Genomic DNA, 27,211 nt, shown 5'->3' with positions numbered 1-27,211 from the left:
TTCACAGTATTGTTTTTATCATGTTAAATGATAATTATTGCACAGTTAAAAATGCAGCCTTAAAAAAATTTAAAAGTATATCTACATCGAAATACGTTCACAGTTAACCATTTAGCAACAGAATTACATCACCAAGAAAAAGGACAGTTTACATACTCAGACTGACTCTTTTTTGTTGAAATTCCTTGTTTTCTCCGGCGTTCGTCTCTGGCTTTGTGCAATGAGGTAAAGTCAATGTGCTTGCTGGTATTTCCATTGAACCTGGTACAGTTCGATCCTTTGAACAGTCTGAAGATTGAAAAGAAGCAATATTTCCTACAGAAATCTCTTTTGCCGTGTTTGCTTGTTTGGTTTTCTCTTTAAAAGGAGGTGGTGCAAATACCGTTGGCTTCAGAGTTTTTGAAATGCTGTGGGCTTGTGTTGAACAAGTATTAATATTCGGCACGCTGCTGCTGGGCTGAACCAATTTACAACCAACGTTCGTTCTTTGAGAGGTTTTTGTGCTGATCATAGATTCATTCGCTATGTGGCTAACAGGTGGTGTTTTTTCATGTGTGTTTCTTTTGGGCAAACCATTTAAAGATGTAGTAGATTTGGGCTGTCCATTTAATTTGGATTCCTTTAACTTGGAGTGAGGAACAACACGAATCTGGAAAGTTCTGAATCTTTTTTTACTTTGGTTGGAAATCACGTCATCGCTCTCCTCTACAGATCTTCTTCTTTTATTTAAAGCATGTTGTTTCCCAGATACCACGGGGGGAGGACTTGGCGATTTACGTGATAGAGCACCCAAAGAGCGATTTAAAAGGCTTTTATTGTTCTTTTGCTTGGGTGCAGAAAAAAAGTCCTCATAACTCAATGTTTTGTTTTTGGTGTCTGAGCTCTTCGCGGTCTTTGGGGGCGTCACAAATTCCGGTACAACGCTCGTTTTCCTATTGGATTGGCCCGATGTTAAGGCTGTCGATTTTAAACTGGATGAAGATTTTACATTTCTAGCAGTTTTCTTGCCAAATCCGTTAGAATTTAAACTTTCCTCATTGGAAAAATGTTCAGAAAAAACCTCGCACGCAGATTTGAAAGCACTACTAATTCTTTTCTTTTCTGGTACCTTCCCATGTACCGGAGTACCACAGTACTTGTTATCGCTTTTCAGTTCAGCTGGGCTTGAAGGCATGAACTTGGTGGGAACTGCATTGCTAGCTGAAGATTCAAACAACCGTTTCTTTTCTAAAAAAGGTGATTCATTTCCCTCTACGAAAAAGCTCAAGTTTCTCAGTGAAGGTGTGCTTTTCTCATTCAGCGGGGTGAGCTGGAATAGATCTGGGCTAGGCAACTGCGCAGAGGTAAGCTCCCTATTGGATTGTAATGCTGAGGCACAATTGTCTTCTTTCTTCAAACCCACACCTTTCATTTGGATGTTTCTCGGTTTTCCGAACAAGTCTTCAAAACTTGAATTCAAAGTTTCACTGATGGCATCTTCTGCAATAAAGTAAGAGCAGCACAGTAACCATATCTAGCAAAAAATGTAATGTAAACATCAGACAAGCATGTTAAAGAAAGGGAAGTTAACTTCATAGTGATTTAAGCGCAACATTCAGTCTTAGTATATGTGAGGTCCAAGTTCAAAATCGTCTGTATCGTCCACGATAAATGGAATGTGTGTGGAACCCGGAGCATATATCATAGATGTATTGTCCATTGAAATATCACACAGGGTATCTGTGTCCATATGTCCTTATAATGAACAACACCCTGTAATATCCTAACAGAGGCTACATGTTTTAAAAAAAAAAAAATCCATGAATTCTTAAGGAGCAGTTTCAAGCCTGCATTGCAGTATCTGATGTGAAAGAAAGCAGTACAATTAATTACATTTATGAAAAAATGAATCCTGGCCAGCTTTGATTGTAAACTGATGAAAACATGTTGGTCTTCAGGACCGCAAGAGCATCCCCTACCCATGATGCACTCTACTTTGCAGTTGCCTCACAGTATCAGCTCTTTTTTACACTGAGATATGTGATATCATTGTTCTCCAAAGCCTAACCCTCCCATTCAGGAGGGGTGCAGGTCAGTTACGACTTCAATAAAGAATCCTACGAAGCAGAACTAGGAATACAAGTAAGCAAACTTTATTTTGCATCACACGATTTTTATTGATAACAATAAACATCTGAATAGAGCAACAAAATGTATACTCTTAATGGCAGCTGTCAGGCAGCAGGAAGAAACCGAAACAAAAATTCACTTGAGTGTAATGAGTTTATTTTGAAACAACAGACCTTTCTATTTAGAGAGATCTCAGGGTTATTGGAGTAGGAAAGCTATAATCTCTAAGCCCTCTCTGTAGAAAGCTGGCTCTGTATACACTATACCAAAGGGAGGTATAGTGTGCACAGAGTCCAGTGGAACCCCTAAGGTAGGCAGAGGTACAGTTAGATAGCACCTTACTCTCTATTTATGATAGTGTGGTAGAGCAGTAAGGCTTTACCAGAGGACAGTGTTAAGCATTTGTTGTACACACTCAAGCAGCAAATGATTTTACACACTCAAAAGTCTAAACTTCAGACCAATTGTTTTTGTAAAAATATTATTTTCGTTATTTTATTTCCTAGAACCAAGCAAGCCTGGCACAGGTAAGTGATAAGTACTTTGCACTAAATATACAGATTGTAACACAGTTTGGATTGCAATTGTAAATGTACTTTGATTACAGTAGTGTTACTGATAACGCAATGCTTTTTAGAATATAGTACATATTCATTGTATAGATTTTGAGTCAAATTACAGGTAAGTTACTTTTGAGATTACTTTTCATACACAGTGTAGTATACCTGGACACTACAATGGGACATTTCCTGTAAACAGGTAAGTAAAATAGTTTTTGTTAATACCATTTTAAAGAATTTCTTTAGGTTTTCAAACTTCACACTTCAAAACTTCTCCAAGAAAAACAGTCAATGTTATCCTACGGTGGAAAAAAAATGTTTTCGTTTTTGGGTAAGTATTTGGTAGTGGGAGTTGGTGTTCTGGGGGTAGACTCAGGGGTCCCCCAGAGTAAGGCATGCACTTTCGTTATACAGAGTGCTGAGGCCCAATGTTATCCAAACAGGGATATGGGGGCGTCCAGTAGGTGGTTGCTAATGAGCAGGACACTTGGTTGTGGGAGCAAAGCTCCTGGACTTTAGCTCAGGGCAAATGGGGAAACAAAGTAGCACCAAAGGTGCACCCTCAGCGGCACTAGGTCGGCAGGGTGCTTGTTTCGATGTTGGGCGCCCAGTTTGCAATAGGGAACCTCCGGTTTGCAAAGGCACTGCAGGCTCGGGGATGTAGGTCTTCTGGGTGCTACCACCACTTTGAAAGGTAATTTAGGATGATAGGGGTTGGTTAGGCACCATCGGTTTGGCCACCCAAGACCGTGGCCCTTCGGGTGTAGGGGTGCCTTTTAGGGTCGGATCTTCTTACCAGCTCCTTGTCGCGGTTGGGGGGACCTTCCGGATTCAGGCGTCCGCTGGAGGCTTGAGGCAGATCAGGGGTCACCGGATTTCGAGTGAGGATCTCCGGGGATACCTTCTCAAGCTCAGGCCTCGGACGGCAGGTGGAGAGTGGTTCGGATTCGCGGTGTCCGGTCGGAGCCAGAGTTGGAGATGAACAAATCTGGTGTTCATGGGAGACACAGTCTTTGTGGTTGAACGCAGGCAGGTCCTCTGAGGTTTTCAAGGTTGCTGGCTGCAGGACACACCAGGATTTTGCCGGAGCAGGGTCGAGGTGGAGACAGGCCAGTAGGGCTGGGGCCAAGCCAGTGGGCGTCTTCCTCTTGTTCGCTTCGGCACAACTGTTCAGTCCTCCTTTTCTTGTAGTTTCTTCTGGCCTGAGGAAGCAAGGTTCAGGTGTGCCCCTAAAAACTAGATTTAGGGGCATTAGAGGTAGGTAAAAGGTTGGGACCAATGGGTCCCTTCCCTCGGGTGGGTACACCCCTTATTATGCCACCCTCCAGTGGGAGGTGGGCATAAGCCTTTCCCTGGTTGGCTGAATCCCCCCATCTGCAAGATGGCAGGGACTGAGTTGTGCCTCACCTCACCCCCCTCCTGAGGGGTGGAGTTGGCAGGTGGGCACACCTCTCCTCCACATTTGTTTTTCTCGCCTGTTCACCTGCCCAAAGTGGGGGTCAGAACCAGTGGGTCCAGTTTCTGAAATCAGCAAGTGGCCTGGGGAAGCTCACAAAGGCGGCAAGTCTTTGAAGCTTCCCACTTGTGGACCCTCCCCATCCTGGGGGAGGAGGCTTGGCACCTCGTCCCAGGATGTGCATTGTTTCAGGCCTCCGTGAGCAGCAGGCTCTCGACTGAGGGGTCCAGAAACATGTCTGGTGGTGGCACCTGAAAGCAGTCACTCAGCCTGGACACTAGAGGTACGTTAGTTTTCAGGGTGCATCTATAAGTTGCCCTCTGTGTTCATTTTTCATTAAATCCCACACTGGCATCAGTGTGGGTTTAATGTTCTGAGAAGGTTGATACCATACTTCTCATTTTTCAGTGTAGCCATTAGGGTGCTGTGGAGTTTGTAATGACAAACTCCAGGCCCCATATACTCTTAGCACTGCATTTACAATGTCTAAGAATAGACTTAGACACTGTAGGGGTACAGAGCTCATGCACCAGTACCCTCATCACTGGTGTAGTATACCCAGCTAGAAGAGTGACTGATCTATGCCAGGGCAGTGGGTTGTAGACATGACACACAGGGATGTGTGGCATGTCGACTCTTGAATCTGTTCTGCACCAAAACATGCAGCCTGCTAAGGAAGTGTGTGTGTGTGTGTGAAGGTACAGGACCTCTAAGGTTGGCAAAATAAGTGCTGCAGCCCTTAGAGGCCTTCTCTGGTCACAGTGCCATGGGTACCTGTGGCACCATTATCCAGGGGCTGACCTGTGGCCAGATATGCAAATTGGGTTTAGGCTTCAATGCAGTTTTAGGGAAAGAACATATGCCCTGGGTACCTCGTTAGCACGAGCCCAGGGCACACTCAGTGAAAGCACATTAGCAATTCAGCAAAATGTTTGGGGAAACCATGCAGAAAGAGGGCACTTTCTCACAGTCTCCACCCACTTCTCTCATCAGTAAAAATTCAAAATTCACATTTGAAGAAAGTTCCACTACTGAAACAATGATTTACGCTAGTAGAAAGCATCCTCCTGAACAATGCTTTGTCAACAGACCAGCAAGTATTAAAATGCCTCCTTACTACTTGTCAAATGCAAAAACAACAGTTGATGGACAGAATGCAGAACAATGTCATACATTCACCCCAGTACAGAGATCTGGGCCTAAATCCATCGTTTTTTTTGCACTCCACACCACCCTAGTTCAGACATGGCCATATGCAAATAAGCCTTGACCCTGTGCCTCATGGGAACAGTCCAGCCCGAACTGTCAAGCCATGTTTTTCCTGGACCGGAATCAATTGATCATATTCAGACTCTTCCTGTAAGCTGCACATAGGACTGTATTTACCACCATCCAAGTCGGACAATTAGGAAGCATTGGGAACAGTCCAGCCCGAACTGCCAAGCCATGTCTTTCCTTGACATGGAATCAAGCATCCTAGGACCGGTTTCTGGCTATCAGCCGTCTTCAGCCAGGATAGCTTGACATCCAGTGGTGTGGAGAGCATGGGACTCATGTCTTAGCATACCCAACCCACTCGGGATGACAAATGCAAAAACAACAGTTGATGGACAGAATGCAGAACAAGGTCATACATTCACCCCAGTACAGAGATCTGGGCCTAAATCCATCGTTTTTTTGCACTCCACACCACCCCAGTTCAGACATAGCCATATGCAAATCAGCCTTGACCCTGTGCCTCATGGGAACAGTCCAGACCGAACTGCCAAGCCATGTCTTTCCTGGACCGGAATCAATTGATCATATTCAGACTCTCCCTGTAAGCTGCACATAGGACTGTATTTACCACCATCCAAGTCGGACAATTAGGAAGCACAAAATGTTGTAAAGTTCCAATTTCAACTCAAAATTGAATTGAAATTGGAAAGTTCAAAGAGAAATCAAACTCAAGATGCAAAGTCATAGTCTTTTCAGGTGCATACAACACTTTCACAGGAGACGTGCTTCAGAACTCAACTGCTCAGGTAAGTAAAGATCTGCATTTTTTCCAAAATGTGCTGATACAACTGTCAAATACTTTTTTTAAAATCTTGAGGCACTGATGTTGAAAGAAAGTACTGAATTTAGAGCGCACATCCTCCAGCGCAAAAAGTAGGCACCTTCTTAGTGGAGATGCCCTAAGCATGCTGAAGGACTAAAAAGGCTATTATAATCTATGCTGAAAAAAATATTTTGACAATGTATATTTTCTTTAACCTATAGAGTGAGTGCTTTGGGGTATAGAATATCAATCAAACGTTCAATCTCTTCAAAGGATGAGAACATCTTCAGTAGATTTTGACATTTGATAACCATTTCAGATGAAAGTTTCAGATCTTATTTTTTCTCATCAGACTTGAACCCTGCAGCCTAGCCCTGTCAAAAAAACCTTGATTTTTAATATTTACTAAGTTACCCCTAAGCGCATGTCAGTGCCCCCAAGGCAGCGTGCATAATATTTAAATGGAATGTGTGAAACATTAAAAAAGGCATGTTGTCCCAGGCCGCGGTGACTATGCCCAAAACAATATTGTCACTTGAACCCTTTCGCTGCTAATAACGGAACCGTTCCGTCATGAGCATCAGTCGAGCTGTGCTCATGACGGAACCGTTCCGTCATGACCACACCCATTTGCATGGGGGCCCAGCACGTGGGAAAAATCCATCGCAAGGATGTGGTTAGCCTGCACATAGAACCAGTCACAGTCCACATTATGCACTTTAATCTAAAAGTTTCTACACATACAAGCCACAGGCTCAATTTAAGACTTTTTATATTTAACAAAAATCCAATCAAATGATAAAGTTGGATATTTTTAAAGTATATAGGAAAAGGAATATGCTACTTACCAGTATGCATCTGTTCTTGGCATGTAGGGCTGCTGACATTCATATCTGTGCATAGATAGCCGCCTAGTGTTGGGTCCGGATGATTGCACATTGTTGTCCTGGAAGAGTCTTCGAAGTATCACGAGATAGGTGGCTCCTCCCCTGGACTACATTGCGCATGGGCATCCTCTCCATTCTCAGATTGTTTTTCGCCATTGTGGCAGAGATGGAGTGTAATACAGTAAGTGATGACCATGCCTGAGAATTATTTTGAGTGCCAAAGCTGCGACAGGCACCGGGGAGGAGGGTGGGCGATATGAATGTCAGCAGCCTTACATGCCAAGAACAGATGCATACTGGTAAGTAGCATATTCCGTTCGAGGCATGTGGGCTGCTGAATTCATATCTGTGCATAGAATAAGGAATATGCTACTTACCAGTATGCATCTGTTCTTGGCATGAAGGGCTGCTGACATTCATATCTGTGCATAGATCGCCGCCTAGTGTTGGGTCCGGATGATTGCACATTGTTGTCCTGGAAGAGTCTTCGAAGTATCACGAGATAGGTGGCTCCTCCCCTGGACTACAGTGCGCATGGGCATCCTCTCCATCCCCAGATTGTTTTTCGCCATTGTGGCAGAGATGGAGTGTAATACTGAAAGTGATGACCATGCCTGAAAATGCTTCTGAGAGCTGCAGCTGTGACAGGCACCGGGGAGGAGGGCGGGCGATATGAATGTCAGCAGCCCTTCATGCCAAGAACAGATGCATACTGGTAAGTAGCATATTCCGTTCGAGGCATGAGGGCTGCTGAATTCATATATGTGCATAGAATAAAGAGCAGTTACCTCCTTACCGGCGGGTGCCCGCGCCAGCTGCAGCAGTCTGAAAGAGAGTTCTGAGAACAGCCTGACCTACAGCAGCTTGCTGTTTGGAGTGTACATCCATGCAGTAGTGTTTGGTAAATGTATGTATGGTGGACCATGTGGCTGCTCTACATATGTCTTCTAGAGGAATATTACCCAGGAAAGCCATGGAGGCCCCCAATTTGCGTGTGGAATGCGCTCTAGGGGGAACTGTTAGTGTGCGTTTAGCTTTTTGATAACAGATCTGGATACATTTGACAATCCACCTGGCTATTCCTGATTTGGAGATAGGGTTGCCTTTATGTTGTGGAGAGAATGCAACAAATAGCTGTTTAGTTTTTCGAAAGTCTTTCGTCCTGTCGATGTAATACAGGAGAGCTCTTTTGACATCTAAGGTGTGCAGTGCTCTGTCTGCCACCGAATCTGGGTTAGGAAAGAATACAGGCAGTTCTATGTTCTGATTGATGTGGAACTGCGAAACCACTTTGGGCATGAATTTAGGGTTAGTGCGAAGCACCACTCTATTTGCATGGATCTGCAGGTAGGGTTCTTGAATTGTGAGGGCTTGCAGCTCACTGAACCTCCACAGGGAAGTAATAGCGATTAGGAAGGCCACCTTCCAGGTAAGGAACTGAATTTCACAGGAGTGGAGTGGCTCAAAGGGTGGCCCCATGAGTCTGGTGAGAACGATATTTAAGTTCCAGACTGGAGAAGGGGGGGGTGTCTGGGAGGGATGACCCTTTTAAGTCCTTCCAAAAAGGCCTTAATGGCAGGCACCCTAAAAACGGAAAGGTGTTGCCTGTTTTGAAGGTAAGCGGCGATAGCCGCCAGATGGATCCTGATGGAGCTGTACGCCAGGATGCATTGGTACAGATGTAGCAAGTAACATATGATGTTTTGCGTAGATGCGTCCAACGGGTTAATGTTGTTGTTGGAGCAGTAAATAACGAACCGCTTCCATTTGGCTGCATAGCATGCCCTGGTAGTCGGTCGTCTTGCCTCTTTGCTGATGTTCATACATTCAGGAGGCAAGTTCAGGTATCCAAACTCTATGACCTCAGGAGCCAAATCGCAAGGTTCAGCTGTTGTGGATCTGGGTGCTGAATGTCGCCATGGCTCTGCGTGAGGAGGCTGGGAGTGAGGCGCAGCCGCTCGTGAGGCACCACTGAAAGTTCCAGGAACGTGGTGTACCAAGCTTGGCGTGCCCACGTTGGAGCAACCAGGATGAGAGTCATGGAGTGCTGGCGCAGTTTGCGCGCCACCAGAGGTATGAGGGGGGCTGGCGGAAAAGCGTACGCAAATCTGCCTGACCAGTTCATCCATATCGCATTGCCCTGAGACTGCGGGTGTGGGAACCTGGCGGCGAAGTTTGGGCATTTTGCGTTCTCGCTTGTGGCGAACAGGTCGATGTCTGGATGACCCCACCGTTGGAAGTGCGGATGGAGTACTGACGGGTGGATCTCCCACTCGTGCTTTTGATGACTGTGCCTGCTGAGCAGGTCCGCCATTTGGTTGTCGACACCTGGGAGATGCTCCGCCATGAGGAAGATGTTCCTCTGAATGGCCCACTCCCATATGCTCTGGGCTAGGTGAGACAGCTGCGGTGAGTGCGTGCCCCCCTGCTTCTGGATGTAATACATGGCGGTCATGTTGTCCGTCCGGACTAACACGACCTTGTTGCACAGGTGCAACTTGAATGCCTTCAGTGCCATGAAGATCGCCATGAGTTCCAACACATTGATATGCAACTGTTGCTGTTGTGCTGTCCATAGACCCTGCACTGTGTAGTGGAGGACATGCGCTCCCCAACCCAGGAGAGATGCGTCCGTTGTCAGTACTATTTGTGGGACAGGCTTTTGGAACGGTCGTCCCCTGCAAAAGTTTTGTGGGTTCCACCAATGCAGAGAGTTGTAAGCACGACCGGTCACCAACACTAGGTCTTTTAGATGGCCATGAGCCTGGTTCCACTGACGGGCTAAGCATTCCTGGAGGGGACGCATGTGCAGCCTCGCGTGCGGGACTATAAAGATGCAGGACGCCATCATGCCGATCAGTTGCATGAAAACTTGCGCTGGGAGGGATTGCTGAGGTTGGAACCTCCGGATGAGCGCTTGCATGCTGTGGACTCTGGCTGCGTCTATTGACGCCCCCAGGTACTGTTGCACATGGGCTGGTTGCAGGTGAGACTTCGCGTAGTTGAGAGAGAACCCCAGACTGTGAAGGAGGTGAATGGTCCGCGACATGTCGTGGCCGCACTGTACGGCAGACCTTGCCTGCACGAGCCAGTCGTCCAGGTAAGGATACACATGAATACCTTCTCTGCACAGGTGTGCCGCCACGGTCGCCAAGCACTTTGTGAAAACCCTGGGAGCAGTAGTGACCCCGAATGGCAGAACCCTGAATTGGTAATGCTGACCGTGGACTGTGAACCTGAGATATTTCCTGTGACTCGGGTGAATGAGAATGTGGAAATATGCATCCTTGAGATCCAGGGTGGCTAGAAAGTCGCCCTGACGCAGCAGCGGCAGGACTTGCTGCAAAGTGAGCATGTGAAAGTGCTCCGAGAGGATGTATTGGTTGAGGGGTCTGAGGTCCAGAATGGGCCTTAGGGATCCATCCTTTTTTGGAATCAAGAAGTACAGGGAGTACACCCCTGCACCCCTTTCTGCGGCAGGCACGAGTTCTATGGCTCCTTTTTGCAGCATGGAGAGAACTTCTTGCTGCAATAAGTGCGAGTGCTCTGCGGACATAGGACGGTTTTTTGGGGGTATGTTGGGGGGGGGTGGAGGTCACTTCTAGACAATAGCCGTAACGCATAAGTTGTCTCACCCACCTGTCTGTTGTGATGTTTTCCCAGAGCGGCAGGAACTGCTGGAGTCTCCCCCCGACAGGTGTTAGATGGTCGGGGGGCAGTGACAAGAAGTCACTGTTTGTTGGGAGTGGAGGACCTGGCATTGTTACTGCCACGGCCCCTCCCCTTGGCGCTGTTGCCACGGTATCCACCTCTTGTGTTTTTAGTGTATGTAGACTGTGCGTTGCCCTTGCCGTACTGTGAGTGTTGTTGAGCTTGCCCTCTTGTCGCTCCCCTGTTACCAGAGCGAAGAAAGGAACCGCTCCGAAACTGCTGTGACTGGAGAGCCCCCATGGACTTTGCGGTCTCAGTGTCTTTTTTCATCTTTTCTAGTGTTGTGTCAACATCGGGTCCAAACAGGAAGTCTGGGTTAACCGGCTGATTAAGAAGAGTAGTTTGGATCTCAGGTTTAAACCCTGAGATGCACAGCCATGCGTGGCGCCGCAGCATTACACTGGTATTGATTGCTCGAGCTGCAGTGTCCGCTGCGTTCAATGCGCACTTGATGGATGCATTGGAGATCAGTTTACCCTCTTGTATTACCATTTCCGCAGCCTCTCTGTACATATCAGGCATGTGCTGCATTAATTGTTCCAGGGTGTCGTAGTGCGCCCTGTCATACCTAGCCAACAGGGCCTGTGTATTGGCTATTCTCCAAGTGTTAGCGGCCTGCGCCGCCACCCTCTTCCCAGACGCTTCAAAGATTTTGGACTCTTTGTCCGGAGAAGGGCGTCCCCTGTAGATTGAGAGTTAGCCCATGGGCAGGGTCTTGGTGGAGCGTTCGGACGTGGAGAAGGTGTCGAATAAGAAGTCTTTATCCACTGGCTCGGCATGCATCTCGACGTCATGATTGAGGGCAGCGCGCTCAATCAATGCGTTGAATGCTGCAGTGTCCTCTGTCGGAGATTGTTTGACTGTATAGGACTGAGAGTCTGGAGTAGTCTGAGGGTCATCAGGGTCATCGCCTTGATCCCCTGCCCCAGACCATTGATTTGAGACCTCCTGATCAGTGTCAGTATTGTAAGCGAAGCCCATTTGGCTATAGTCTGCAGTTAAGTCCTCCTCACTCTGTGTTGGAGAATGAGCAGTATGTTGCGAGTAGTCCTGAAGATGTTCCACAAGAACCGGAGAGGTGGCGGAGTCCATCTTCCTCTTGAGGGGAATTTTGTAACCCTCTAAAGGATGTTCGGGCGCGATTTTCCGCTTGTGAATGGTGAGCCTGCCCGACTCAGAGTCAATGAACAGTTTTGTCTGGTTGTCGTAAGAAGGCTCTTGATAGATGACCTGTGCATGTGAGGACACCCTTGCCAGTTTGGAAGCCTCTTGAGATTTTGGGCGTGCTGTTGGTGGAAGGCCAAACTTAAGTGGCGTCGACTCAGCCTGTTTTGAACTGGAAGCGCCTGCTAGAGTTTCTTCGAGGCCTTCGTAGAGCGCGTCGACTCGAACTCCTTGCGCGGTGCGCCTCCGTCTTTGGGCGTCGACGACTTTTTCGGGACGTCCTTGGTTGTGGCTTCGACCCTCTTCGCCAGCCCAACCTTGAGCCCCGAGAGAGGTGGCTGGCCTTTCCCGAGCGGAAGCCCTTTGCCCTTCTCGCCATGCGATGTGGTCGAGGCCTGCACTGACTCCGAGGCCTTTGAGGCGACGGTCCTGGTGGTAGAGCCCGGCTTCGAGGTTCCAGCTTTGGCGCCGACGGATACCTTCGGCGTCGAAGGATTGACGACGGGCTTGGAGGAGTGCGTCGACGTTGAACCGACCACCATTTTGAGTAGTTTTGGTTTCGATTTCCGTTCCACCTGTTTCGGTTTCGATTTCACGGAACCGACCGATGGCTCCTTTGAAGGGGTCTTAGCCTGGCCATGGCGCGGGGCTGTAGACCGAAGGGTAGGATCTTGCCTAAGGCCTTTCGGCGATGCCTCGACCGGAGCCGGAGAGGTCTGAGTGTCAATGACGGGCCCTGGAACTACGGGCGGACTCGGTTCACCACCGGAGTCGTCATCAACGGCCGCAAGGGCCTGATCGTCGTCCCCTACCTCGACGACGTCCTGGTCGCGGACGAACTCCTCATCCGGCTCGTCCACTTCGAAATTGGAGTCGTGCTCGGACGCCGGTTCCGACATTTCTTCGGGAACATCATCTTCCGCCTCTTCGTCATCCTGGAAGAGTTCCTCGTCCCCGGCATCAAAGATGTTCGCAGGTGCTGGAGCAGACTGCTGGGCCGACTGCCTCGCGTCGAAGTTTGATAGTTTTCTTCAATCGGAACCTGGAGCATGCGAAACATTTCGACTCGTCGTGGTCGGGGGACAAACAGGAATTGCACACTGGGTGCACATCTAAGTTTGAGTATTTGGAGTTACACACAGGACACCGCTTAAACGGAGTCCGTTCCATCGTCGATGTAGTCTGGGCCTGAATCCTCGAGAAAATGTTGACTTTTCGACGCCGATCGAAGAATCGAAGGGGCCAGGCACCGAGCGAAACAATACCGACGCTAAGAAAGCCTTTTGGCTTTAGGGATAGAAAGTTTATGAGTTATTGAACTGGAGTTAAGATTGGACATCCGAACCCAATGGCGGAAAAAAACAATCTGGGGATGGAGAGGATGCCCATGCACACTGTAGTCCAGGGGAGGAGCCACCTATCTCGTGATACTTCGAAGACTCTTCCAGGACAACAATGTGCAATCATCCGGACCCAACACTAGGCGGCGATCTATGCACAGATATGAATTCAGCAGCCCTCATGCCTCGAACATAGCAGTTACCTCCTTATCGGCGGTTGCCCGTGCCAGCTGCAGCAGTCTGAAAGAGAGTTCTGAGAACAGCCTGTCCTACAGCAGCTTGCTGTTTGGAGTGTACATCTACGCAGTAGTGTTTTGTAAATGTATGTATGGTGGTCCATGTGGCTGCTCTACATATATCCTCTAGAGGAATGTTACCTAGGAAAGCCATGGATGCCCCTAGCTTGCGTGTGGAATGCGCTCTTGGGGGAACTGTTAAAGTGCGTTTAGCCTTTTGATAACAGATTTGTATGCATTTAACAATCCATCTGGCTATACCTGATTTGGAAATAGGGTTGCCTTTGTGTTGTGGAGAGAAGGCAACAAACAGTTGTTGAGTCTTTCTAAAGTCTTTCGTCCTGTCGATGTAATACAGGAGAGCTCTTTTGACATCTAAGGTGTGCAGTGCTCTGTCTGCTACTGAATCTGGGTTTGGAAAGAAAACCGGCAGTTCTATGTTTTGATTAATGTGGAACTGCGAGATGACTTTCGGCATGAACTTGAGGTTGGTGCGCAGCACTACCCTGTTAGCATAAATTTGTAGGTAGGGCTCTTGAATTGTCAGGGCTTGAAGCTCACCGACTCTTCATAGCGATGTGATGGCTATTAGAAAAGCTACTTTCCATGTAAGAAACTGTATCTCACAAGAATGGAGAGGCTCAAAGGGGGGCTCCATGAGCCTGGTGAGAACGATATTTATATTCCAGACAGGCGAAGGAGGGTGTCTGGGAGGGATCACTCTTAAGGTCTTCCAAAAAGGCTTTGATGGCAGGCACTCTGAAAAGTGAAAGGTGCTGCCTGTTCTGAAGATAAGCGGCCATAGCAGCCAAATGTATCCTGATGGAACTATACGCTAGATTGCATTGGTACAGATGCAGCAGGTAACATATGATGTTCTGCGTGGACGCATCTAGCGGATCAATGTCATTGTTGGAACAGTATATGACAAAACGTTTCCATTTGGCTGCATAGCACGCCCTAGTTGTAGGTCGTCTTGCCTCTTTGATGATGTTCATACACTCAGGGGGCAAATTAAGGTAGTCAAACTCTATGACCTCAGGAGCCAAATCGCTAGGCTCAACTGTTGCGGATCTGGGTGCTGAACGTCTCCATGGCTCTGAGTGAGGAGGCTGGGAGTGAGGCACAGCCGTTGGTGAGGCACCACTGAAAGTTCCAGGAACGTGGTGTACCAAGCCTGCCGTGCCCACGTTGGAGCAACCAGGATGAGCGTCATGGAGTGCTGTCACAGTTTGCGCGCCACCAGCGGTATGAGTGGGGCTGGGGGAAAAGTGTACGCAAATCTGCCTGACCAGTCCATCCATATCGCATTTCCCTGAGACTGCGGGTGTGGGAACCTGGCGGCGAAGCTTTGGCATTTTGCGTTCTCTTTTGTGGCGAAGAGGTCGATCTCTGGATGACCCCACTGCTGGAAGTAGGGCTGGAGTACCAAGGGGTGGATTTCCCACTCGTGCATCTGGTGACTGTGCCTGCTGAGCAGGTCCGCCATCTGGTTGTTTACGCCCGGGAGATGCTCCGCCATGAGGAAGATGTTCCTCTGAATGGCCCACTTCCACATGCTCTGGGCTAGGTGAGATAGCTGCGGGGAGTGTGTGCCTCCCTGTTTCTGGATGTAATACATGGCAGTAATGTTGTCCGTCCGGATCAACACGACCTTGTTGCACAGGTGCAACTTGAACGCTTTCAGTGCCATGAAGATTGCCATCAGCTCTAACAGGTTGATATGCATCTTCTGCTGTTGTGTTGTCCATAGTCCCTGCACCGTGTAATGGAGGACATGCGCTCCCCAACCCTGGAGAGATGCGTCAGTCGTTAGCACTATCTGTGGGACAGGCTTAAGGAACGGTCGTCCCCTGCAAAGGTTTTGTGGATCCACCAATGCAGAGAGTTGTAAGCACGACCGGTCACCAACACTAGGTCTTTTAGATGCCCATGAGCCTGGTTCCACTGTCGTGCCAAGCATTCTTGAAGGGGACGCATGTGCAGTCTCGCGTGCGGGACTATGAATATGCAGGATGCCATCATACCGATGAGCTGCATGAACACTTGCGCTGGGAGCGATTGTTGAGGTCTGAACCTCCGAATGAGCAGCTGCATGCTGTTGACCCTTGCAGAGGTCGGCTGCGCTGTTGCCGTCAGAGTGTTCAATGCTGCCCCTAGGTACTGTTGCACATGGGCGGGCTGCAGGTGTGACTTTGTGTAGTTGAGTGAGAACCCTAGACTGTGAAGGAGGTGAATTGTGCGCGACATGTGGCTGGCACACTGCTGGGCTGACTTGGCTTGAACGAGCCAGTCGTCAAGGTAGGGATAGACGTGAATATGTTGTCTTCGAAGGTGCGCAGCCACAGTCGCTAAGCACTTGGTGAACACTCTGGGGGCAGTGGTGCCCCAAAAGGCAGGACCTTGAATTGGTAATGCTGATTGTTGATGGTGAACCTGAGATATTTCTTGTGACTTGGGTGAATGGGAATGTGGAAATATGTATCCTTCAGGTCCAGGGTCGCTAGCAAGTCGCCCTGACTGAGCAACGGCAGGACCTGCTGTAAGGTTAACATATGAAAGTGTTCTGAAAGTATGTATTGGTTGAGGGGTCTGAGGTCTAGAATGGGCCGCAGGGATCCGTCCTATTTTGGGATTAGGAAGTACAGAGAGTACATCCCTGTACCTCGTTCTTCTGCAGGCACGAGCTCTATTGCCCCTTTTTGCAGCATGGAGAGTACTTCTTGCTGCAATAAGTGCATGTGCTCTGCGGACATAGGACGGTGCCTTGGGGGTATGTTGGGTGGGGTGGAGGTTAGTTCTAGACAATAGCCGTATCGGATAAGTTGTCTCACCCACCTGTCCATGGTAATGCCTTCCCAGACTGGCAGGAACTGCTGGAGTCTTCCCCCGACAGGTGTTAGATGGTCGGGGGGCAGTGACAAGGCATCACTGTTTGTTGGGAGCGGAGGATCTGGCGTTGTTAGTGCCACGTCCTCTGCCTTTGGCGCTGTTCCCACGGTATCCACCCCTGGTATTCTTTGTATAGGTGGATTGCGTGCTCCCTTTGGTGTACTGGGCCTGCTGTAAAGCCTGTCCTCTAGAGGCTCCCCTATTACCGGAGCGACAAAAGGAACTGCCCCGAAATTGCTGAGATTGCAGAGCCCCCATGGATTTCGCTGTCTCAGTGTCCTTTTTTATTTTTTCGAGTGTTGTGTCTACCTCGGGACCAAAAAGGAAGTCTGGGTTAACCGGCTGGTTGAGCAGAGTTGTTTGAATCTCGGGTTTGAATCCAGAGACGCGTAGCCATGCGTGACGTCTTAGCATTACACTAGTGTTGATGGCCCTAGCTGCCGTGTCTGCTGCATCCAGTGCGCATTTGATGGATGCATTAGAAATCAACTTCCCTTCCTGTATAATCATTTCTGCTCCCTCCTTGTAAACATCAGGCAGGTGTTGCAACAGCTCTTCTAGTGTGTCGTAGTGAGCCCTGTCATATCTAGCCAACAGGGCCTGTGTATTTGAAATCCTCCAAATATTAGCAGCCTGTGCTGCCACTCGCTTTCCTTACGCCTCCAAGATCTTTGACTCTTTGTCCGGAGGAGGAGCGTCACCACTAGTTTGTGAGTTTGCCCTCTTGCGGGCATTGGCCACTACAAGGGAGTCCAATGGGAGCTGGCCTTTGATGTAGGTGGGGTCCACTGGAGAAGGCCTATATTTTTTTTCAATCTGTGGGTTGATAACCCTTGCTTTCGTGGGTTCTTTGAAAATGTCCGCAGCATGCTTGAGGACCCCTTTAAGCATAGGCAAAGTCTTAGTGGATCTTTCTGAGGTGGAGAAAGTGTCAAACAAGAAATCTTCTTCCACAGGTTCAGCGTGCATTTCCACGTCATGGTTGAGGGCTGCCCTCTCTATCAAAGCGTTAAACGCTGCCGTGTCCTCAGTTGGCGATGTTTTGACGCTGTAGGACTGAGCGTCCGGTGCAGCTTGTGGATCATCAGGGTCTACAGTTTGATCTACAGCCTCAGACCACTGTTGAGGTTCGTCCTGATCAGTGTCAGCGTGATAAGTGAAGGTCGCCTGACCGTAGTCTTCACCCATGTCCTCCTCGCTTTGTGCTGGGGAATATGCCATTTGTTGTGGATAGTCCTGAACGTGTTCAAAGAGAACTGGTGAGGTGGCAGAGTCTTTCTTCCGTTTTAGAGGAATTTTGTAACCCTCCAAGGGATGTTCAGGTGCGATCTTCCGCTTATGGATGGTTAGCCTGGCTGATTCTGAGTCGATGAAGAGTTTCGACTGGTTGTCGTACGAGGGCTCGTGGAACACAACCCCTTCAGGGGTGGGCTTTGAAGGCGCCGACGACGTTGTTGAAGGGTCGGTGCCTCTGTGGTGTTCGAGATGCTTTGCTCCAGCCGTTGGTGGTAGACCAAACTTAATCGGAGGGTGGCCGACTTGTTTGGAGCTCGTCGTAGTGGTCGATTCGAGCTGCTTCGGCGACTGAGTAGGACGCTTGCTTGATTGCGTCGACTCGAGCTCCCGGTGTGTAGCAAGCCCGGCCTTAGGCGTCGACGACACTTGCTGTTTCGGGTCGGCTTTGGTTTTTGACTCTAGTTGTTTGCTCAGCAGTGGCTCGAGCGCTGAAATCTTCAGCTCGACGGCCTTCTTGGTTTGGAGGCCTTTGGTCTTGTCGCCATGTTTGAGCATCGACGTCGACTGCGTCAAGGTGACGTGTTTGACAGTCGAGCTCTGCTTCGACGCTCCAGTCTTCGAGGCGACGGCCCCTCTCGACGCCGAAGGGCCGTCGATAGTCTTTGTTTTGACTGGCGTCGACGTCGAACCGACCACCATTTTAAGTAGTTTCGGTTTCGATTTTGGCTCCGTTGGTTTCGGTTTCGATTTTGAAGAATCGACCGATGGCTCTTTCGATGTATTCTTAGCCTGGCTTGGACGCGGGGCTATAGAATGTAAAGGAAGATCTTGGCTAAGGCCTCTCGGCGATGCCTCGACCTGAGCTGTAGGTAGCGTAATGTCAGTTATAGGCCCCGCTACTGCGGTTGGGCCTGGCTCATCACTGGAGTCGTCATCGATGGCTCCGATGGCCCCTTCGTCGTCCCCTACCTCGACGACGTCTTCTTCGTGGACGTACTCTTCAACCTGCTCGTCCACCTCGAAGTTGGAGTCGTGCTCTGACGCTGGTTCCGACTGCTCTTCAGGAAGCTCTTCTTCTTCTTCTTCTACTTCTTCGGCGCCTTCTTCGTCACCGGCCTCGAAGATGTTGACCGGCTCGGGCGCCGACTTTTGCGCCGACTGTCTTGCTGCGCGTCGAAGTTTAAGCGTCTTCTTGGAGCGGAACTTCGAGCAGGCCATACAGCTGGCCTCGTCGTGCTCGGGGGACAAACATTTATTGCACACTGGGTGCACATCAATGTGGGGGTATTTTGAATTACAGACGGGGCATCGTTTAAACGGGCTCCGATCCATCGTCGTCTTAGTCTGGGCCTTTGTCGTCGAAAGCGAGAAGCAGCCTCCGACGTCCGGTTCGAAGAACTGGAAAAGAGACAGGCACCGAACGAGACGATACCGATGCTTCCAAGGCCTTTTGGCCTTAGGAAAGAGTCAATACAAAGTTTCCGAACAAGAGTCGAGAAAGTACATCCGAACCCAATGGCGGAAAAAAACAATCAGAGGATGGAGAGGATGCCCATGCGCACTGTAGTCCAGGGGAGGAGCCACCTATCTTGTGATACTTCGAAGACTCTTCCAGGACAACAATGTGCAATCATCCGGACCCAACACTAGGCGGCGATCTATGCACAGATATGAATTCAGCAGCCCACATGCCTCGAACATATTATTTTAAATGTAATTCTTTCTTTGCCTGAGGTTCCCTGAGTCAAACTTGCATTAACTCTCCAGCAACTCCTAGCCTATGCTCTGCTCAGGAAGAGGAATGAATGAGGTGTGCAATTCCACCCAGAAGCATACAATAGGCTGACCTGAATGGGCAGAGGAGACTCCTCCGAGCTCAAAAGCTTATGCAGGGGAAGGGGGGGGGGGGACTGTGGGCATTCTGCTGACACAACCCTGTCAAATCATACCAGACAGGTCTGTTGAGCCACATTTAACTCTTTGACACACTTGAAAGGGATATAAATAGATGTCAGGACAATTCTTGTGTATCCTGCTATGTTGCTGAAGGACTCTACTTTTGTCCAACCATACGTCTGTATCTGGGTTTGTTGTGGGTAGAGTGTCTGCTTCAAGCTGGATTCTAGAGACAAATGTGGAAAGACACTAGTGATTACCAGCGGGCTCTCCCCTACACACTTACAACCCTCAAAGCCCCAGGTTTAGTGTGGACAAAGACTTTTGCCAACTTGAAAGTGTCCTGACACACAGTACTTGGCCCCTTTGCAGTAAGCCTAACAGTAACTACTGAAAGAGTGCGTAGGGTTTCCTCTGGAAATATTTGCCCCAGTGCCTAGGAGTTATTCACACCAGCTAGCTGGTGCCAGGAATAAATGTGGTACCCAAAGGCAACTCGTTCTGGACCTGCAGAAGATCAGAAAGAACTGGAACTGCTGGGTGAGACTTGTAAGGAGCTCTTCAAGACTAGTCCTGCTTTGTCTGACAAAGAAGTGGACTCCATTGGCAGACTCAGTTGGATGAGCTCTGTAGCTACAGAGACACAAACATCTACAAGAGGTCTTTTCCCTACAATTCCCAGCTGACCAGTGGCAACTGGAAATTGGACTGGATGTTGCTGGTGGTCTCTGCTCGACACCCTGAGAGTTTTTAGGTGCCCCCAGGGGTTCTGGATGGCTTAGAAGTGCACTCTTGTGATTCCTTGGCCACCAGGAAAATGTTTGGACACTTTTGAAAAATGTTGCTCCAGAGCTAAGGGGGCCTACTGCAAAAAGTACCTAGTGGGCAGTTCCATGGCTTTGGATTGAATTCAGGTTTGTCCCGCTAAAAGGCTCAAGCATCTCTGAAAAAACAACAAAGCTCCTTTGTATTAGGACACAGAAACTTTAAGAAAAAAACTCAAAAGCTCCAGAACTTTGGTGAGACGTGGCAGGTAACAGATTGGCAGTTCCATGGACGCAGCTACAATTTCAGATTTGTTCCGGTAGGAAAATGCTTTTTTTCCAAAAATTACAAATTTCCATTTTGGGTTAGACTTTGAAACACTTTCAAACTTTTTGACTTTCATACTTTCACTGAGACCAGTTCACTTGGTGCATCAGTGCCTTAAATCGTGCCTAGGTCCTGGTCTACCACCATTGGCGCTTTGCAGCCCTATTTTCAGTTAAATCTTTCAAAATTCATATCCATTTCTCTTATGGGATGTGTGTCATTTTAATGCCATTTTGTAAAAAATAAAAAATAAAGTCCCTATTGTTCTAATTTGGTTTGTGATCTTTATTGTTTACCGTTTTGACTTTATTACTATTCTGGTGCTGCATAAATGCTCAGTATTATAGCTACCAGGTGAATGTAACTAAGTTGTGTAATGATTATTCTTTAAGGCGGGGAACCGCCCACCCCAAATACTAATCCAATTTCTTACAAGGTATAAAATGAGGCAAAGATGGTGGGGGAAGAATAAATGCTAGAGTGAGGATATGATGTAGAACAGGTAGAATCTGACAATCGAGAAAGAATGGATAGTGAAGAGGATGGTGGACATAGGGGAGTGTGGCCCAAAAGGAAAGGGAAGGGCAGCCGAGAGGGAGAGAGATGTGGAAAGGCGGAAGGGAAATAGAGATAGACAAAGAAAGAAAGAGAGAGAGAAGGGGCGGCTTTAAGAGACACACAAGAGAGGGAAGATGGTCAAGAGAGAGGGAAGATGGTCAAGAGAGAGGGAGGGTAGCAAAAATACAACAAAAACTGGCTAATCTAAGGGCAACAGGTGGAAGAGAGGGAAAGATGAGCAGTAGAGAGAGGTGATGGTCATGAGAGAAAGAGGTCAAGGATGGTTGAGAGAGGGTAGACAGTCAAAAGAAAGAGAGCGAGAGACACCGGTGGACAGGTGGGAGAAAAGTTGAGGGAAGGGAAGTACAGTCGATAAAGCAAAAGGGAAAAAATGGAGAGCAAGGGGAGAAAAGCAACAGACAGGTAAGTGGAGAGAGAGAGAGAAAACGAGAGGAGAATAGGCAGGAGGGGGAGAAGGACAGTGGAGAAGTGGGAACATAAAAGTTGAGGAAAGTAGAGAGCTGGTTGTGCACTGTGAGACAATATTTTTCATTCAGAAGCGCTAGCAATCTTTGGCAGACTTACATGGTATCACATCAGATGATTATGTTTAGCTGAAGCTCATTTTAAAACAGAATTTTATTTACCATTAAAAAGTCTTTGTAAGCAAAGTCAACAAGTAAAAACTAATTATTGCGAGTGTTTTGGTCTTAATTCGGTAGAAGGTAAGACAAGACTTTGCTTACCTGGAAACAAATGATCAGCAGAAGGTGTATCTCCAAGAGATGGTATAAATTCTGGCCCTGAACTTTGAATAGATGGCTGAGACATTTGTGAAGCTAAAAGACAGAATACATTTTCATTTTAAGTAATATTTAATATATATGTAAAGATAATAGAAAAAGTTTCAGAAAGGAATTTTAACAAAGCAATCGTCTCCTCGTTATCTCAAAGTTGAGCACCCAAACATATCAAATTCAAGAATGTTACATGAATATTACTGCAATTTCCAGAGTTGATGGGTTAGAGAGTCTAGTGTAGTATATTGTACATGTATTTCTCAGTCAATACAGTCTAGCAACACAAACAGTGTTTGAACAGGAAGTGTCAAACCCATTAGGGCTGGAGCATGGAGAGGGAATTGTCATAGGAATGATGTGGCGGCAGATAGGAGCCTATTGAAGAGGTCTAGGCCAGAAGGGTTGGTGTTAAAAGTGGTGCAAGGAAGGAGTATAGGTGGGTTTAGAAGTTGTAGATCTGGTTTGGGTGGGGGATATGGGGTACTGGTGAGAAAAACGTATGGATGGAAAGTGAACATACCACAGTGCCCAAAGGCTCAGAGTCCAGAGCAGGAGGAAAACCTCATCAGGAGTGATGTGGCAAGAGGGCAAGGGACAGAACACAGAGGTTCAGGTGAGTTGTATTAAGAGGGTGTGTAGCAGGGCAAAAGCAAGAAGTAAACATAGGCTTGAGAATAAGAGACTAGCAAACGCAAGGGTATGGGCAAAGAAATATACACACCTGGAGAGGATGCAAGGTTGGGTTTTTTAGCAGATACAAGCCGGACTCTCCATAGCTCTCCAGGATGGTGAAACAAAATCTTTCCACTCCCACGACCCAGGCATGCACCCATAATAAACGCAAAATCCCAATAGTTGCTTCAGACAAATTTGAGCAGTCACAGCACAAAAATAGAGTCACATGCAGTTTTCCACAATCTAGTTTTATTAATCCCACAGCCACAAACCAGGAGCACCGCCACCAAACTTAATCTAGGAAAATAGCAGAAAGAGTCCACCACTCTGCTTTGTCAGTATGTAAAATGGTGCCCCTGCATCCCTCGAGACCACAACTCTACACACCACACCAAGAGGATTCAGGCACTCCAGAAAAGATGATAGAAAAGGATGAGTTCAGGGTGACCAGATGTCCCGAGTATGACAGGACAGAACTGTTGTATGCACTTGGTACAAATATATATGAACGATTAGAGAGAATGTGGGCAAGCAATGCCAGCCTCTCTCTCTCTCGCATGACATTAGTACAATTGAAAAAGGATGGAAGAGGGGTCTTCAAAACTGTTTCTAAAGTCCAACACATTTTATACATGCTTTGTTGCAGTGAGCATCAGGTCAGAGAGCTCAGCACAAACTCCCCCGCAACAAAACTAGAGCACTTCTCTCACTAGCAGGCCCTTGTACCAGCTCTCCCTGTTGCCATGAACAGGTCTGCCTTGCTTTACTGCAGATGCTGCCCTACCCCCCCTTATTCCCCTGCCCCGCCGACTGCCATTCTTTCACTCTGCTCCCCCTTTATTGCCAGGTTCGTACTTTCCCCAGTTTTATTTCCTGTATTAGCGTGTTTAACTTATGCCAGGAGAACTTGTTTTCCTGTTTAGTTTGCATCACTGTGTGTCTGCGCTACTTGTGGCGAGCCAGCCCGCCTCACCGCTCGTTCCCAATGTTTCACTAATTCCATCTCCTGCCGCCAGCGCCCCTCGCTCCCCCAGGACCTACTTAATGGAGGTCGCTGGATGGCTGTGCTCAAAGGGCGTACCAAAGGCAATCTTGTCTGTGCCTGTCTGCGCCTGGACCACGCCCAGCACCAGTAACCCTTGCTGCTCAATGCCCGAGAAATCTGAGACCCCATCATCACCCTCGACGTGATCTTGATCACCTGGATTTGGCTCAATCAGACTTCAAGTAATAACATTGTGACCACAAAACCCAGCGGCTACTAGATGAAACACGGAGACCGCACCAACAAGCACGGAAGAGGATTGGCCATTATCCACAAGGAAACCCTCAGATGCACAATCACAAAAGACAACACCACACTACTCATGTAACACCTCAACTTCCAAATTCAAACTAAATCAAAGACAAAAATTAGAGGAACTCTTGCCTATAGAAACCCTGGCCCCCGCCCCAGCTTCTGTAAAGAAACGTCCTCCTAGCAATCGCCTCCAAGCACTATAGCTTCTTCAGCGAGCTCAACTTCTACCTTGACAACCCAAACAACACCAACTCTGTCAACCTCCTGGAAAGCATGAGCAGCACTGGCCTCACTCAACTGGTTACCTGCCCCAACCACAGCGCCGGACACACACTGGATCCCATTTTCACAGCCAGTGACAAAGTCAAGTTCAGCCATGTCATGGAACTAACATGGACCGACCACAGCATCTTCCACTTTACCATCGCAGGCTCCTCAGGCCCCACCACAAAGTTCCCCAACCCCACACACCGCAGATGGAACAAAATTACTGAGACCTAGAGGGCAACCACTCTCAACACCACCAGCAATTTGCAACTGCCGTTCAGAATTTCTCAGACTGGATCTCCAACTGGACCTACACAGTCGCCCCTATGAAACGGTCATACACCAGCAAATCCAGCAAGCATGCAAGCTGGTTCACCCCTGAACTCCAGTCCATAAAAAACGATTGCAAGCAACTGAAAAGAAGATGGTTCTCCAACGGGAATCCCAAAGACCTCACTACCCTCAAATCAGCCCTCCGAAAATACCACCATCACCTCAAAGAAGCCCAAACGGACGTCCTTACAAACCACATCGAAGCAAGTGCCAATCACACCAATGAACTCTTTAGCATCTTCAGAGTGGTCTCCTACCCTTCAGCCACAGAGAGAACGATCCACTCCTCCCAAGCTCTCTCCGACACACTGGCGGAAAAATTCTACAACAAGATATCAGACATTCACTACAACTTCAACACTCAACCCACAGACTTTAGCCACCTCCTGACAACAACTGATGCCACCTACTGTCACCTGCTCACCGCATGGAAGCCGCTCACTACAGTAAACACCACAGCCATCATGACTTTGATTCACTCCAGAGACCCAACTGCCCTCTGCCCCCAGCATGTCTTCAACCTGGAGCACAAAGAAATCGGCAGTGCACTCACAGACACTCAACGAATCCATCACCATTGACTCCTTCCTCACAGGACGCACTCACAGATAACGCCTACCGCCCTTCACCTCTGAGCCTAAGAGCATCATCTGTGGTGTCCCCCAAGACTCCTCCCTCAGCCCCACCTTGTTCAATGCCACATGACTCATCAACACCCACAGACTCATCAAATGCACTCTACTCCAGAACCACCCCCCAACTCCTTAAAAGACTCTGGCCTATACAGAACACTGCAGACAGACTCATCCTCAACCTCCCCAAACTGACCAGCGTCACTCGCCACCTCAGAAGTCTCCACTGGCGGCCTGTTCAGAAAAGGTACCAGTTCAAGATCCTAACCCACTTCTACAAAGCCATCCACAACCTGGGACCAACCTACATCAACCACTGTCTGACCTTCCACCAAACTGCCAGACAACTGAGTTCTGTCTCCCTCACCCACGTACCCCACATCTGCCGAAACCACATCAAGGTCGTTCCTTCTACCTCACCGTCAAGTCCTGGACTTTAGAAAGGGACTCAAGACCTGGCTCTTTGACTACAGACCTGCAAAACCTCAGCGGCTGTATAATCCTTCGGGTGATTAGCTGCTTTATATAAGTACCATAGATTGATTGACTCTGACCATGAGGCTTAGGAATCTAATTCAAGACCGGTCCAGGAAAGGATTGCGCTGCCCAAAACATGTTAACAGAAAACTGTTAAGTTAGCGGCACAAACCGTGGGCAATTTATACAGATTACACATTGTGCATTGCAGGTGCAAACACAAACATTGGATCAGACATACAAACCTGCCTAAAATCCAAGTCTAAAAAAAAAACGGATTGACATTTGGATTTCAATTTGCCTCTGTAACCACAAAAAAGGAAAAACAATGCTATTCTGGGACAGTCTTCTATGCTAATGGTTTCTGTTAGAGCAGTCCTGCTATTGTACTTTAGATCAGTGCTATGTTGAAGTACCTTTTCTATTTCTATTGGCTACCTTGGAGCCAGCATTAACAATCTTTTGATCTTATATTTCACCATTAATGTGGCCAACCAATACCATGAAAACTGTAACTGACAAGCACTTGCCGATTTAAGCATGGATAAACCTATTCCAAGATAGAAAAAAAAGCCATGGTCATCTGCAAACACAACTTGATGCAACAAACTCCTCTTCCTAACAATAACTTGACATGCACATTATTTTTTTGGGGTGGAGTTTTATATAGCGCAAACTAGACCCGAAGCTATCAGAGTGTTTTATATGAGCACCAGTTATGTTTCAGACTGAAGGGGATTACATGATTTGCCCAGAATCACAAGATGTTGAGCGTCCCTGCCGAGACTCGAATCCGGTTTCCCAGCTCCGAGGTCGTCCCCCTTAGCCGTTAGGCCACATTATCTCCCCTATTCTAATGGTAGAGTACTTTCTGCTGGAGGATCAATACAGGCTGAATATCCTAATTCGAACACAGCTATCAGAAGTCTAACTAATTGTGAAATAAAGAGTGCAACAACCCATTTGGGCACAAAACATATGCCACAATTACCACTGACAACACTCTAGTACTTCACATTCTCTATCATCTCATAATCCTTCAAGCGGCTTCATACGCCATGTCCTACAGATCCAATGGTTAGAAGACAGCAGATACAAAATATATCAATGATGGCAGGCACCGTGCTATCTCTTTTGCGACCTGGATCAACAGCATGGCCCACTAGGAACCAATGTATGCCTCATCAATACCATGAGATAACCAAGTAACTGTAAATGCATCTGTATCATGTTTCACATACGAAAGCACACCGTCAGTCAGGTTGGGCACTATACCACGAGGGAGTGCTTGGCAGAAAAGAGTTTGTATTAACAGTGAGGTCTATGTGGAATGTGCATGAATGACTAAAGTGGAGCTCTTGTCGTTTATTGGCTTACAACCCTTCCATTTGATGGCAGGAAAGCAGTAAGAGGTACCTGTAGTTTACATTGGTCAACTGCTGCAACTTACTTTGCAGTTCCCCTTGGAGGTTTGTTTTTTCTTTTAGAGGGGCGTGAAGTTTGTGTCCCACTACCATGGAAGTTATTTTGTACATTTTTGGTGGGCACT

At 47.9% G+C, this 27,211-nt stretch overlaps 1 protein-coding gene across 1 annotated transcript in view; it reads right to left on the bottom strand.

The window, feature by feature from the left end:
• Positions 1 to 27,211, bottom strand: part of MCPH1 (microcephalin 1) — a 1,506,891-nt gene that overhangs the window by 1,340,955 nt on the left and 138,725 nt on the right. Inside the window, exons 7-8 of the mRNA XM_086926418.1 lie at positions 21,925 to 22,017; positions 157 to 1,479 (exon numbers count right to left, since the gene is read on the bottom strand). Coding sequence (XP_086782544.1) covers positions 157 to 1,479; positions 21,925 to 22,017 — 1,416 coding nt within the window. The remainder of the gene's footprint in view (positions 1 to 156; positions 1,480 to 21,924; positions 22,018 to 27,211) is intronic.

This window comes from Lissotriton vulgaris, chromosome 6, assembly GCF_964263255.1.
Source record: "Lissotriton vulgaris chromosome 6, aLisVul1.2, whole genome shotgun sequence".
In the NCBI taxonomy this organism is placed as follows: Eukaryota; Metazoa; Chordata; class Amphibia; order Caudata; family Salamandridae; genus Lissotriton; species Lissotriton vulgaris.
The sequence above is the reverse complement of the archived record's forward strand: the minus strand, read 5'-3'. Positions and strand labels throughout refer to the sequence as shown.